General features: G+C 38.3%; 2 protein-coding genes across 2 annotated transcripts in view; both read right to left on the bottom strand.

Moving 5' to 3' along the window:
- The window catches only part of LOC118342046 (leucine-rich repeat-containing G-protein coupled receptor 5-like), a 28,701-nt gene extending 23,750 nt beyond the window's left edge, over positions 1-4,951 (bottom strand). Inside the window, 1 exon segment of the mRNA XM_035680474.1 lies at positions 4,403-4,951. Within this exon segment, the coding sequence (XP_035536367.1) occupies positions 4,403-4,680 (278 nt within the window). The 5' untranslated portion in view covers positions 4,681-4,951.
- A 5,362-nt stretch (positions 4,952-10,313) lies between these two features.
- Positions 10,314-13,639, bottom strand: part of LOC118340837 (CD9 antigen-like) — an 11,032-nt gene continuing 7,706 nt past the window's right edge. The window contains exons 5-8 of the mRNA XM_035678991.1: positions 13,440-13,541; positions 11,970-12,059; positions 11,606-11,689; positions 10,314-10,893 (exon numbers count right to left, since the gene is read on the bottom strand). Of these exons, the coding sequence (XP_035534884.1) occupies positions 10,828-10,893; positions 11,606-11,689; positions 11,970-12,059; positions 13,440-13,541 (342 nt within the window). The 3' untranslated portion in view covers positions 10,314-10,827. The remainder of the gene's footprint in view (positions 10,894-11,605; positions 11,690-11,969; positions 12,060-13,439; positions 13,542-13,639) is intronic.

The raw sequence follows: 13,639 nt of genomic DNA on the forward strand, positions 1-13,639 counted from the left end.
AGCTGACTGCAATGACGCCAATGGTGGTGAAGACAACAACTCCCATGATCCCACGCTGCTTCACCACCTCATCAAACCTCCTCTTTTGTTCTTGTTTTAATGTGAGAGACCTCCTAGTGGCATTAATGACATATCATATGTTTAATATACAAAAAAAGTAATCGTCATTTAGGATCATGACCTATTGTATTATAATTATTAATGCCAATTAATTCACCACAAGATAAGATGAGTGGATTATATTGTATATAATCTCATCCCTAATTGACACCAAAAATGTTGAGAACCACTGTAGCATCAGATCTTTTCCTTTATTGGAACAGAGGAGCTAAAATTGTGAAAAACAGACAGCGTTACTCAGCTGTTATCTCTTAAACCACTAAAATAGATGTATTTTCTTGAGGAAATTCAGAAAAATCCCACAGGAATTGAACTAAAAATAATATTAGTAAAGTGGTTCTTTGTGTTCTTTTGGTGTCAGCTCAACTTCTACAGCTCTACACTGTCTAACCTCTCTCACAGGAAGACAGGTAATCCATTTACCTGTCTGTGATGTTTGAACTACGAGTGTGTGTGTGGTGAACCGTGAGCTCAACTGAACCCTGACAAAAAGCTTAACGCTCTCTCACACTCAGACACCAGAAGCCCAAATATGCAAACATCCTGTGCAGGTAGACGGACTACCTGTCTTCCTCTGGGGGTCATGAGAGAGGTCAGGAGGACATTAATGGGTTTAACGTAAGTAAGTTAAAGTAAAGATATTAAAGCGTAAACGAATGAGGCGATGAAACGGTGAGCTCAGGACGTCCAAATATGGCTGCCAAAGAGGGCGTGGCCAGGAAATCCTTCATATGTACATCAGCTCATTCATCACAGTGTAGCTAAATGCATTCCTGTGCTCCTGCTGTCAGTCAGAGGCAGAATAGAGACTTACAGCCCCATTCAGGCTTCAGACCGCTCTGCTTAGGCATGCAGCGAGTGTCCACACACACACACACACACACACACACACACAAAGGCACTGACAGATGGCAGCATTCACAGTGACGGTGGTCAAACAGACAGACAGACAGAAGGAGATTGTAAACTGACTCTCCCTGATGTCCGTCTGTCTGTCTGAGATCGGTTTCATTTTCTGGAAAGTTCTCACGTCGCAGGAAACACTCAAGATATTAATCTACCTACAGAATGTTTTTGCCTCAACTCTCTAATTTCCAGACTTTCCTGAAAGACAGTTAAGTAACCTCTGCCAAATGTAGCTGCTGTTAGCTTGTTAGACTAGTTTTCCAGTCATGGAAACACCTGGAAATTAATTAAAATGACCAAATATCCTGGAAAGAATCTCTGTTGTCCTTGAAAACTCTAACTGTATTTTAGTATGTGCCAAATTAAAGCCACTGTTAGAGGAAAGCTGTAGTCAAATACAGGAGGATGTCCGCTCAGGTGTCGTAGCAGAACCGGAGCCAGACGAGGAGGCAACGTAACCGGGCCCAGCAGCCTCTGTGGACATAGCTAATGGCAGAGGAGACCTAAGAGGACGTTGATGGAGGAAGATAAGAAGAGAAAAAGAGAGACATGGTGCCCGAGTAAAGAGTAAAGACCAGTTCAGACCAAAGAGAGATGAAAAGTTGCAGCGGTGTAAACGAGTCGTCTTAACTGGCTGACGGTGCTGCTGCAGTCTCCAGTGTTTTAGAGCGTCACCTGTTTCAACAGCGACTCTCATTTCAGTGAGAGTTTTCATTGTTTCATCAATAAAATGCAACTGTAGCAATAACTCACAATCAATATCCTCATTTTATACTGAAGAGACAGGCAGAACAGATATACAAAGAGTTGATGCTATGGAGATGACACACTGCTGATTTCTCACTATTTTCAGATCATTTTACAAACCCATCAATCAATGGATTACTGGAATCAGTACTATGGATCCATAATGAAAACAATCATTAGTTGCAGTCTGATACAAAATGAGCTCTCACCGTAAATAACTGGCACAGCCTAACACTGCATTATATTCTCGTTGCACATTTGAAATGTGCAGGGCTTTTACTTGTAACAGAGTATTTATACATCAGTAAAGGGTCTGAATATTTCCTCCACCACTGCCAGTTCACAGATGCATTGTGGGATAGCAGTGACCAGCAGTTATACTGACGGGACGCAGCTAAAACCGGCTCCAAAACCACAGAAACTCCTTGATGTTTTGTTGGATTCGATTCCTGATTGGAGCTTTAATAAAGACACAAAGAACCTTTGATTGACTGTCGTTGTGTGTGTGTTGTGTGTGGTGTGTTTCTGTGTGTGCGTTCTGTCTGTGTGCTGCTCATCTGGCCTCGTCTTAGACAACTGTAGCAAGTGCTCTTTCATCTGACACACACACACATACACAGCTATTCTGAATAGAAGAAGGTTTTCTTTTAATGAGAGTGAAATTTAAATCCTGGACATTGTCTTGCTTTTAGACCACTGCCAAGACAGGCAGGTTTTCACACACACACACACACACACACACACACACACATACAGTGATGTAATGGTTTTGCCAGAGCTGAAACATGTCTGGTATCGAGGCCGATCACCTGCTGTGAGGTAAAATGGATTTGAATTAGTTTTAGTGTTTCGCTTTAACAGGAGTTTACACTCAAGTAGAAACACTAAAACTTCGCTGACACTTTTGTTAAAGGACTGTACGGAAGCCCTGATGTGCCGACAGGAACAGCTCACAAACATTTAATCTTAAAAAACAGATGATTAAAGTGTAATAGAATTGAGTATTTTACTAATAATAAATGATTTGAATCATCTGACACAATGTCCAGGTAGCAGGTTAATAATTAATTGATTGATTTGTGATGAATTGCAGACGTTTACTGAGCTACAGTTTTATCAAATCTTTTATATCTTTTAGGGATGCATGACTATTGGGACTTATATATACTAATAAAATTATCTGACAATAATGGGAAATATATATTTTCTTTATGTTCTATTAAAGCCAAAGTATGTTTGTGAAGTTTTTTTGATGAGCTTTACTAGAAAAAATAAATGAATATTTGAAGAGTCAGAACTGTTGTTTGTTTTTGTTATCTCAGCCTTTTTCACCCTCAGGTATATAAAAAATACAGGTTATGAACCTTAAAAACATTATCTTACAGGTATCGCCCATGAGAGGCAGCTATATATCGGTTCTCGTCAATATCTTTTCAAATATTTCCATATTCAAAGTCAATAAAGTGTTTATTCCTGTGTGATCACAATGAAGCTCACTAACTAACACAATGTGACCTATTCAGAAGGCGGAGGTCAGATGTGTGAGGTTGCTGCAGAATCATCTTTTCCCAAAGATTCCCAGGAACTATTTAAAGAAGCTCAGGACCACTAACAGTCTCTACATGAACCACTGGAGCCTCTTCAGTAAATCTAGAAAACACCTCAAAGATTTGTATAATTTCTTTAAAAACCAATAAAACTTCTTGAGAGACTCCTGAAACCTCCTGAAGTGTTCCAGGATCCTGAAGTACCTGTGGACCCTCCTGAAGAAGCCTTCAAACCTCTTCAAGAGCCCCTAGAAACCTCTCATTTTCAACCATCTGAAACCTTCATTCTGGGCTGGTACTAGTGTGGGTTTTTGAGCCTGCTCTGTGGAACCTCTTTAAGAACCACACACCTCCTCAGAAACCACTGGAACCTCTTCAGATCCACCAGGAACCTCTTTAAGAACATGTACTTTCAAATCTTTTAAAAAAAAAAAAAAAATGTGGCACTGCTCGAAAGCTCTATGAACTTCCTGAAGTTCACTAGAACTTCTTCAGAACCTTTCTACCCATGAACTTCCTTAAGAAGCCACTAGACCACTTAAAAAACCCTGGAATTTCTCAAAAGCTCCACTTTTCAACCAGTGGGAATCTGTGGAACCTCTTTAAGGACCACAAACACCTGACACCTACTCAGAAACCACTTGAACCTCTTCTAGGGCTCCAGGACCCTCTTTAAGAACCTGCAGACCGTCCTGAAGGTACTTTCAAACCCCTTAAAGAAGCCCTGGAGCTGCTCAAAAGTTCTCAAATGTTTCAGAACTCTCTCTTTCTCTCTCTCTCTCTCTCTCTCTCTCTCTTACTTGCAGTCTCTTTCTTTCTGAGCTTAATGTCAGCAGTGAGTTAAACTTAATCTCTCCGGACCGCCTCAACCACCATATGAACAACATGACATGCGCGCGCGTTGCAAGACCGCGCGAGAGAGATAAACAGAGGACAGGTGCTCTGTTTCTCACGACTGCGTAACATCCACGTACGCGCATGCACACACACACACACACACACACACACACACTTGCTGTTTATTTACTATGTGCAGATTAAGAAATAAACCAATGCAATATAAACCCTGGGTGTTGACTTACAGGTAAGACGTGAACACGCTCAGGTTGCTCGGTATCTCCCGGAGCCCCAGGTCCGAGCAATCCACCCGGTGCAGCAGCCCGTCCACCTCGCACCGACAGCGGCCAGGGCAGCCAGCTCCCCCCGCTCCTCGGTCCCCGTCTTCGGAGGTCTCCACCGCAGCCGCCGCTGTCCTCTCCTCCACGGCCACGGAGCTCTGCATCTCCACCGCGGCCACGGAGCTCCTTAACCCGGCCGAGAGGACTGCAAACGCGGCCACCAGAGCCACAAACCCCGGCATGTCCTCCCCGGTTTAATGGCTTAAAAAAAGTTTCTCCAGTGAAAAAACAAAACAGAAACTCCGAAATAATAAAAACACACAAACAAAGTTGCAGCTTTGGATCCGGATCACGTTGTGTTTGAGGTTCTTTGGTCTCTGGGAATAGTTCAGATTAACTTCATGTAATCTGGACTGAAAGTGGTTCACAAAGAGCAAAAAACTGAGAAATAAGAAACTGTTTGAGTTGAAGTCTACAGTTTGGTCGCTTTCCAGGCTGCACGCGTGGAGCAGAGTGTGTGTGTGTGTAAATGAGTGTGTGTGTGAGTCCCTCTCCTCACACTACAACAGTGTGTCAGCCCCGTTTACTTTTATATCCTCTGTCACTGTATGTCTGTCCGTCTCTGCCTCTGTCTGTGGTAACAACAGTTGAACAGCTAAAGAAAAATGCCTAAACGTAAACAAGCAAAACACTTTTATTTGTTTGTTTATGTTTATTTTGAGAAGAAAGATTAAGAATAATACAAAATAACTTTAAAATGACACAAACTCAATGAATTTATCCTCAAAAACAACACAAATTAAATCCTAAATGTTCAAAAAAAAATAGGAAGTATATATATATATATATATATTAGTACCTGTACTGTATATCAGTGTTTCCCAACTTTAATCCTTAAGGGAGCCCTTTAATATCAGAGAGTAAACTGACTATATTTTATGCATATTTATATTATATTCAATAATAACAATAACTGGAGGAAGTTTGTGTAAAACCAGAGATTTTTATTAATTTTGAGCAGATTATTTCCTGTAAATAGTGATTGAGATTTCCTGATATTTTTACGAACTTTTTGTACAATTCTCTCTCTGTATTGTGTATTTTCTTTTTCTAACAATCGTAGATACCTAATACGATTGTTTAATACAGTTTTTGTTCAGGTCTGCAAAGTTTACATCTTAAATAATAATCTAAACTCTAAAAATTACAGAAATTAATAAAATGCTGAGATATCTGCCTACTGTGACTTTAAAGGTTTTCTTACACCCTTTAAAATCAAGAAGGCCTTGCGACCCCCTGTGAAGCTTTGGCGACCCCTAGTGAAGGTCCAAACAGTTGTCCACCTAATTAGCTCTGGTTCTTGAACATATCTATCTAGAAGGACCCCTGAAAGCTCCTTAAAAAACACTCAAACCTTCTCCAGGAAACTTTTTAAGGACCTACAAACCTTCCTGAAGAAACCTTCTCTAGACCCACTGGAACTTCTAAAAAACCCTTGTACCCCTGAATCTCTTTGAAAAACGACCCCCAGGTTGGAAACCACTGCTGTAGATCACATTATAATCATCATCGTAGCCCTTCCTTTTATATTAATTTGTTCTGATATCTTCTCAAACTGAGTGATATTAATTTCACCCCACATATTGAAATAAGAGATAGAAGATCGACTTTATTGATCCCAAACCTGGCAAATTCCGTTGTTACAGCCGCACAAGATACAACAGAACACAACAGATAAAATAAAAATAGAATAGAAAATTAAAGCTGCAAGCAGCGATGATCAAAAGTCCCTAGGAGTAGTTTGTTAAAATATTCCTGCTGGGGACAAACATATTGGTTCGGAGTTTGCCCAGTCACCTGAATCTTTCAGTGCTACTGAACATTACGCTCAGACCAGAGACCAACCTGACTCCTCTGAGACCTGCATCTCACTGACCAGGTTGTGGCTCCTGAGCTTGATCCCTGTGTAGAGGAAGAGGGAAAGCTTGTTCTCAGTTTCTCTACAACAGAGAGTCATCAGAGTCTGGAGCAAGTCCGCTTTGCACTCCCTCTGCTCACAGGAGCTTCCCTGAATTTCTTAAATAAAGCTCCCCAGCTCCTCTTCTCATTGGTTCCTCCTGTGAAGAGTCTCGGAAGATGGCTGAAGGCCTCATGGCGAAGTACAAGAGGGCAGAGAGGAACCTCCTGAATTGATGGGCCCAGAGCGGTGTGGTGGTGCAGCTCGACATTGACCTTCACGATCGCAGCGTCCAGCAGTTTGACAACTCTACTCAGTACGCTGCTGTAATGAAGTTGTTATGCAATAGCCTCGTTGTTTTATATGTGACTCACATCAAATCTTCACACTTTGGACGTCGTTAAAAAATTATCCATACTGATGAGAAGTTTTATCGGACAGTTTACATTTTATAATGATATAAAGTCAACTTAAAGAAAATGAGTCAATGGAACAAACTGTAATTATATCTCCTGTATTTAAAACACTGAACTCATTTAAGTTCATTTAAAACAACTGAGTTACTTCAACAATTTATGTTTGAGTTGGGTTTAATTAACAGGAGGATAAAGTTTATTTAAAAATATGTTTTATAGGTTTTACAGTTTATATGTGAAATCATTTTCACATGAAGGTAAATGTGAATTTGGGACATTTCACATATAAAATACTATAATTCACATGTGGGAACGTTAATTTCTCACTTTAATAAAAAAGAACAACAATGAATGATGAATAATTTTTATTGTTTTAAAGGACCAGTCTGTAGGAAACTACGTCCCTTCTGTTGGGCTTGTTACTCAAAAAATGTATTAAAGCGCTCTTTTTAAAAGTAATAATATTTCTTTACTTATTACTGTTACACTACTAATTATATTACTTTTCCTACAAAATTAGTAATTGTGTCCTTTCTCTTCCAAAATTACGATGTTAAAATCCAGTTTTGTTCGTTAAAATAAAAATAATGTGAATGTTTCCGTCTTCCAAACTAGTTTCCTCTTTGATTATGAAAATGTTGTAACTAATTATTTTTTGGGAGGTAACTATAATAAATGTACTAGTGAAATGTATTAGTAATTAGTTACACTAGTAGATACTGGGACCGACTCCCCCGTAAAACACTTTGTACAGTGCTTTGAAATGTTGTAATATTTTCTGAATATTACTCAGAATATGAACAAACAGACCTTTGAGTAAGTGACACACACACACACACACACACACTAAGCTCTGATTAATGATTGGCTTTCTTTTACTTTGTTTTACACCTCTGACTTCCTGTGAATGTGTTTGATAATATAGAAGAAAGACAGTGACTCTTTTTATTATCATCTTGGGGGGTATGAAGATATGAAAATGGTTATCTCACACACACACACACACTGAAGCAATGATGCAACTGTCGACAGTGTGAAGCAATCTGTCTGTTTAATTAAAGGAATACTTCAACATTTTTGGGGGTTTAAAGGGCCAGTGTGTAGAATTCAAGAGGGCGGAGTCCGCCAGAAGAGGACCCGCCCCCTCTGTAGATAAAAACATTCTAAGGTAACAAAAATTATATAATAATAATGATTATTATATGCATATAATAAAACTCTGATTATTATATTCAAACTACGTCAGCCAGCAGCTGGTTGGCTTAGCTTAGCATAAAGACTGGAAGCAGGGGGAAACAGCTAGCTTCTAAGATGCTAGCTGTGATCTATACATTAGAGAAAAAGGGTGTAGCTCTTTCCTCCTGTTTCCAGTATTTATGCTAAGCTAGGCTAACCAGGCCCGGACTCCAGCTCTTTACTTAAAGCAAACGTTCTGACATTTTGGGAAACATTTGCTGTCTTCTGGTGAGTTAGATTACATTGATGTCATTCTCATGTCAATAAATATGAAACCACAGACAGCTAGCTTAGCTTAGCATAAAGTCGTGTGAAACGTAAATTAATCGATTGACTTTACTGAAACACTTTGACAACAGAATAAAACATTTAAATTACTTGTTTTGTCAAGAAAAGCAACGTAACTAATTATTTTTTGGGGGGTTGGTAAACTATATTTTGTATAGTAATTTAGTGACACTACTACGTGACTTGAGGAATATACTGCTGCTGTTATCACAAGTTAAAAGAAATCAAAGGCTTTTAAGTTCTGTAAAAGTTTGAAGGGAGTTCCGGTCTAGACCTTGCTCTATTTGAAAAGCTGTCCTGATGGATAACTTCGGTATGAATTGGCGTTATAACAAAAGAATTGAAGTTTAAAGACTGTGTGGAATTGGTGATAAATACATGAATAAGTAGAAAACTCCTGGAAAATATATATATCTTCATATATAATTTAAAGTGTTTCACAGTTGAGAAATTAATGATTTGACACTTTATATTATTATTAGTTCTGGTTTCAGATCAGTTTCAATGGCTCTGATGCTTCTTTGTGTGTTTGTTCTCATTGTCAGTCAGACTCTGACCTCTAGTGGCTGTTTGGTTGCATTGCAGCCACAGAAACACAAGGCTGTGATCACAAAACAATGTTTTTATGTTTATATTGTGATAATAAACCGACTTTAAAGGTCTAAAGAGGTTTTTTTAAGTTCCAGAGGAGAATAAATCTTCTTTTTCTTCCAGTTTTCCCTGTTAAAAGCAGTTTTTGGGGAGTTTTTCTTCACCTGAATCGAGGGTCTGTGTTGGGGCTGCTGCTGAAATCTTATTGGAGGGCCACTTCAACACTCAAATTCTACAAAAAAGTGCAATATTTTTAAATAATCTTCATCACTAACATCATACTAAAAGGTCCAGTGTGTAACATTTAGTCAGAGGTTTAAAATAAGAAAGAACAAATAACAACTACTGTTTCTGTACGTTTTCAGGTAGCTGTACTTTGTTTTCATGACAACATTTATACTCAAATGTCTGTATTTTCTACTCCTTACATTTTCCAAAAACAGGCTCGTTACTTTAGTTTTAATGCAGCGAAGGACCTTTCCAACATCAAGACCAGAATCACGTATGACAGACGTAAGAAGATGAGGACTGTAGCCCATTTGAAGTGTCAGTTGACGTTTCCAGAAGAGGAAGTTCATCATCTATACTTCCTCCACTCCGCTCCATCTTTCAGAGGATGTACTGGGCTCTGTTTTAAAGCTGCTCTCTTATGAAACTAGATGAACTAACGCATCCATGTTTGCATCCCGTCAGACCCTCTGTAGTCTACCTGTAGTTTTTAGACGTTTGTTATAAATAAACCTGATTATCAATTATACAACATGTGTTTAAACCTTTATTCAGCTACAATCTAGAGGTAAAATATTACAATCACACAGAAAATTAGGAAAACAAGGCATTTGTGGTCAAAACTGAGAGCCAATCAGCGCTTTTCTTTGGTATAAGTTGGGCAGAAATCTAACCAGCATGCATTGTGCGGCTGCTGATCGATTCTGCACAGGCCTGGATCCTCTTGAGCGAGCCTAATGTGATATTTGTGGCTGGTGTATCTGAATATTTCTGCAGACTGGGTCCATAGACAGTGTTGGAATTACATAAATTGGGAAAAAGTGGGGACAAAAGTCTGAAACGCCCCCGAGGTCCTTGAACCCTGCTCCTCTAGTGGATCACAAAACCAGATAGGCCTAAAAAAGATGAGAGCGGTTTGTTTAATTCTATATGCTGTTATTGATGGTTCTTAATGTTTGAGTCCTGATGTTTTTACTCTGTAAAGCACTTTGTAAAACTAATTTTGCTACATAAATAAAGTTTTATTCTTTATTATCCACTTCTGAAATAGAAATGTTGGAAACTGGACCTTTAAAACAGTGTTGAGTGACGACATCTGTGTGCTGAACAGTCTCAACAGTTCTTTGAAAACCATCCAGAAAATGAATTTAACACCAACCAGTGTTCATTAGTTCATTTATTTGGCATTTTAAAGATATATTTAAATTTCATTCCTCATAATATTTGCATAAAACTCCAAGTTCTGCTTTTATATAAAAAAAAATCAAAAGCATGTAATCTGTAACTTCAGAAACGAGCAAAATTAAAAACAAAACAAAAATAGCCACATGGTAAAATTCAGTTAGCTGGAAAACTCATGTTCGATTACAACCTTTCAACACATTTTACATAAAGTTATTATCCAACATTGAGGAGCTGATGAACGGAAGAAACAGAAGTTATTAGTGATCTTCGAGGTCCTCCAGAGGGCAGCAGAGTCTTTAAAGTCTCTTCTTCCTGCAGATGATCAACCTGTTCGGGGTGGAAGAACTGAAGGAGGCGGTTCCATACGCTCACAGGTCGACGAGGCCATCCTGTACGGATCCGAACTAAAAGAACGACTGTTGTTATAGCAGAGCGTGAGAACACATACGATGTTAAAGATGGTTTCTGTGGGTTGGTTTTGTGGCTGCTCAGACAAAGTCTCTGGACTTCTTAATGGCACAGCATAGCATCATGCTGAAGATCATCCCAAAGATCTAAGGAGGAGAAATAAAGGGTTAAAACCAACTGATGTAGCAGAGATATTCAATTAATAATCAATACTGACATTTTATAAAGATTCAGCTCTCAACATTATCACTGCTTATTTATTCATTACACTTCTGCTTATCACATACTGTAACATCGTATATACTTTGTCATATATTGTATTATGTACATATTTCAGACTCTTATTTCCATGTATGTTGTTATATATTATAATGCATATAATTTAAAATATTTCTTTAATGTCTTGTGAGCACCTTGAGCTAAGTAACACGCAGCTCAAAGTGTTTTACAGTTAATGATAAACACAACTAATAGATCAATTAATATGAATACATTTAAAAAGGAATATTCAAGTTTAAAAAAAACAAAAAAAACAACCTGTGGTGAAATAAAAATGCTAAACAACCAGTTCTCAAACTACAGTATGTCAACAACAGGTGGCACAAAGAGGCACTATTGTGAAATATAAATATTATTAAATGAAATAAATTAATTTAAAACCATTAAAATACTTAAACTATGAGCAACCACTACAATCATCTAACGACTCATTTAAATAATCGACTTCCACATTTGTTTGGACCTTTTAGATTTTCTGCTGGAGAAGTTTGTGTGTCCAGGAAGTAATGTAAGATAAAGTATGTTTAAAGGTACGGTCAGTGTCTATCTGTGCACAGAGTATCAGAGTTCTGGTCTCACCATGATGATACCGATACCAATGCCGACCCCTCCGATGATGTGCAGTTTGTTGTTGAACATCTCGTCGATGGCAGCCGGACAGCTCTGAAAGAAGAGCAAATAAATTAATTTAATAAAAAAGACTTTAAAATTTTATTTTTACACATTTTGGAGAATAGACCTTTTTCACAGCAGCCATTTTGACATGGTAAACAACACACTATTTCATGCCAAAATGGCTGCTGTGAAAAAGGTCTTAGTGAGACTCCCTGGTAATTATTAAATATTAAAACAAACTCTCATTGAACTACTGCAGTAAGTGACCATCACTGTGGTGCCTCTGTGTGACCTCTGCCCCTGTATAAGTCAGTCTGTTTTGCATTACCGTGGTGATGAGGACCTCCAGTCCATCCTTCTTGGGGCAGATATCTCTGGCGGCGTCGATCACCGTCCCCGTGGGGCCGCAGCAGTTCAGCTGTGACGAGGAAATCAGGACACAACTTTTAATTTCCTCCAGTGAGAAATACTTCGATTTTATCTGATGTTTATTTGACAATATAAAAGAACTGCATTGATTTTATCCAGTGCAGCATTTACAAGGTTCCCGCTCTTTAAGAAACTTTTCTTGACAATACAGGACAGCACTTGTTCACAAACGTTAGCTCAAACCCAGGTTCATGTTGAGTGAGCGGATATTTGGTTGTTTTAATCATTTCCAGGTGTTTCCATGACTGGAAAACTAGTCTGTAAATATCCAGGATTCCAGGATGTGTACAAAACCTAATTTATACATTTCATTTCCAATGGCCTCTCTTAAAAGGTCCTTTTATAGGATTATCACACATGTTCTTATGGCTTCCACACTGTATTCTGTGTCTGTTAGTACACATCCCTACACTGAAAATATTAAACAGGAATAAAATATCAAACAAATGCATGTAAAGTCTGTTTTTACCTGCATGTGAAAAGGCCAAAAGAAACAGATATAATGCCAAATAAAAACAATGTTGTCTGATTATTTTTAGAATAAATCAACATCACAGCAAAACTCGACAAATTAAAAACTTAAAGCTAACATGAACAAGTAGAAGACTTACGAGTCTACAGGCATGCTAGACGCTATGTGAGCTAAATGCTAATGTCAGCAAACCAACATGCTCACAATGACAATGCTAACACACTAAACTAATATAGTGAACATGGTAAATATGGGTGGTTTGCTGATGTTAGCATTTAGCTCACAGAGCACCTCTGTCTTATTTCTTCTGCTTGCTCATGTTAGCTGTTAACTTTAATGTTAATTATAAAAGTTGTAGAGTTTCGCTGTGATATTTATTCTGAAAAGCACTTTGGAACACATACATATATATGTTGATTTTTTAGTATTTACATTTTTAGTTCATCACATTTTGCAGGAAAAACAACCAACGTGTATTTGTTTGATATTTTATACCCGTTTAAAAGGGTTAAGGGACAACCATTAGAAATTAGTGTGCTATAAATCAGGATTCCTGCACATCCTGGAAAAGTGAATGAATAACTTACATCATGGAAACACCTGGAAATTCATTAAAATGTCCTAGAAATAATCTATTGTCCTGGAAAAAGTGTTTTGTATTTCAGCCCCTCACTCAGATTGTCAACGTAAACCTGAGTTTGAGGGAAATTGTACAGAACTGTAGTCAGAGAGAAGCATGCTGTTAAATCTTAAATACAGAGTACATCTGAGACTGATGAGCAGTTATTTGGTCATGAATCAAAGATCTGGACAAATTCACAGTTTGACCAGAGAATGGCGCTAGAGTTAAAGTTACCAAAACCAAGTGTGAGTGAGTGTGTGTGTGTTTATTCTCACCCCAAAGTGGATTAGACGCAGCGTCTCCTTCAGTGCTTCCTGTCTGGTGTCTTTATAGTTGCTGTAGGTCAGTTTATAGAACTCTGTAACGTCCTCCACCACCTGAACACACACACAGACAAACTCCATTAACACATACAGTGTGTAGTTTATGCCACTAGAGGGCGTCTCACTTAAAAACAATAAGAAAAGAGGAAGTC

Source organism: Morone saxatilis, unplaced genomic scaffold (genome assembly GCF_004916995.1).
Source record: "Morone saxatilis isolate NCDOM2014 unplaced genomic scaffold, NCSU_SB_2.0 Contig10, whole genome shotgun sequence".
Classification (NCBI taxonomy): domain Eukaryota; kingdom Metazoa; phylum Chordata; class Actinopteri; family Moronidae; genus Morone; species Morone saxatilis.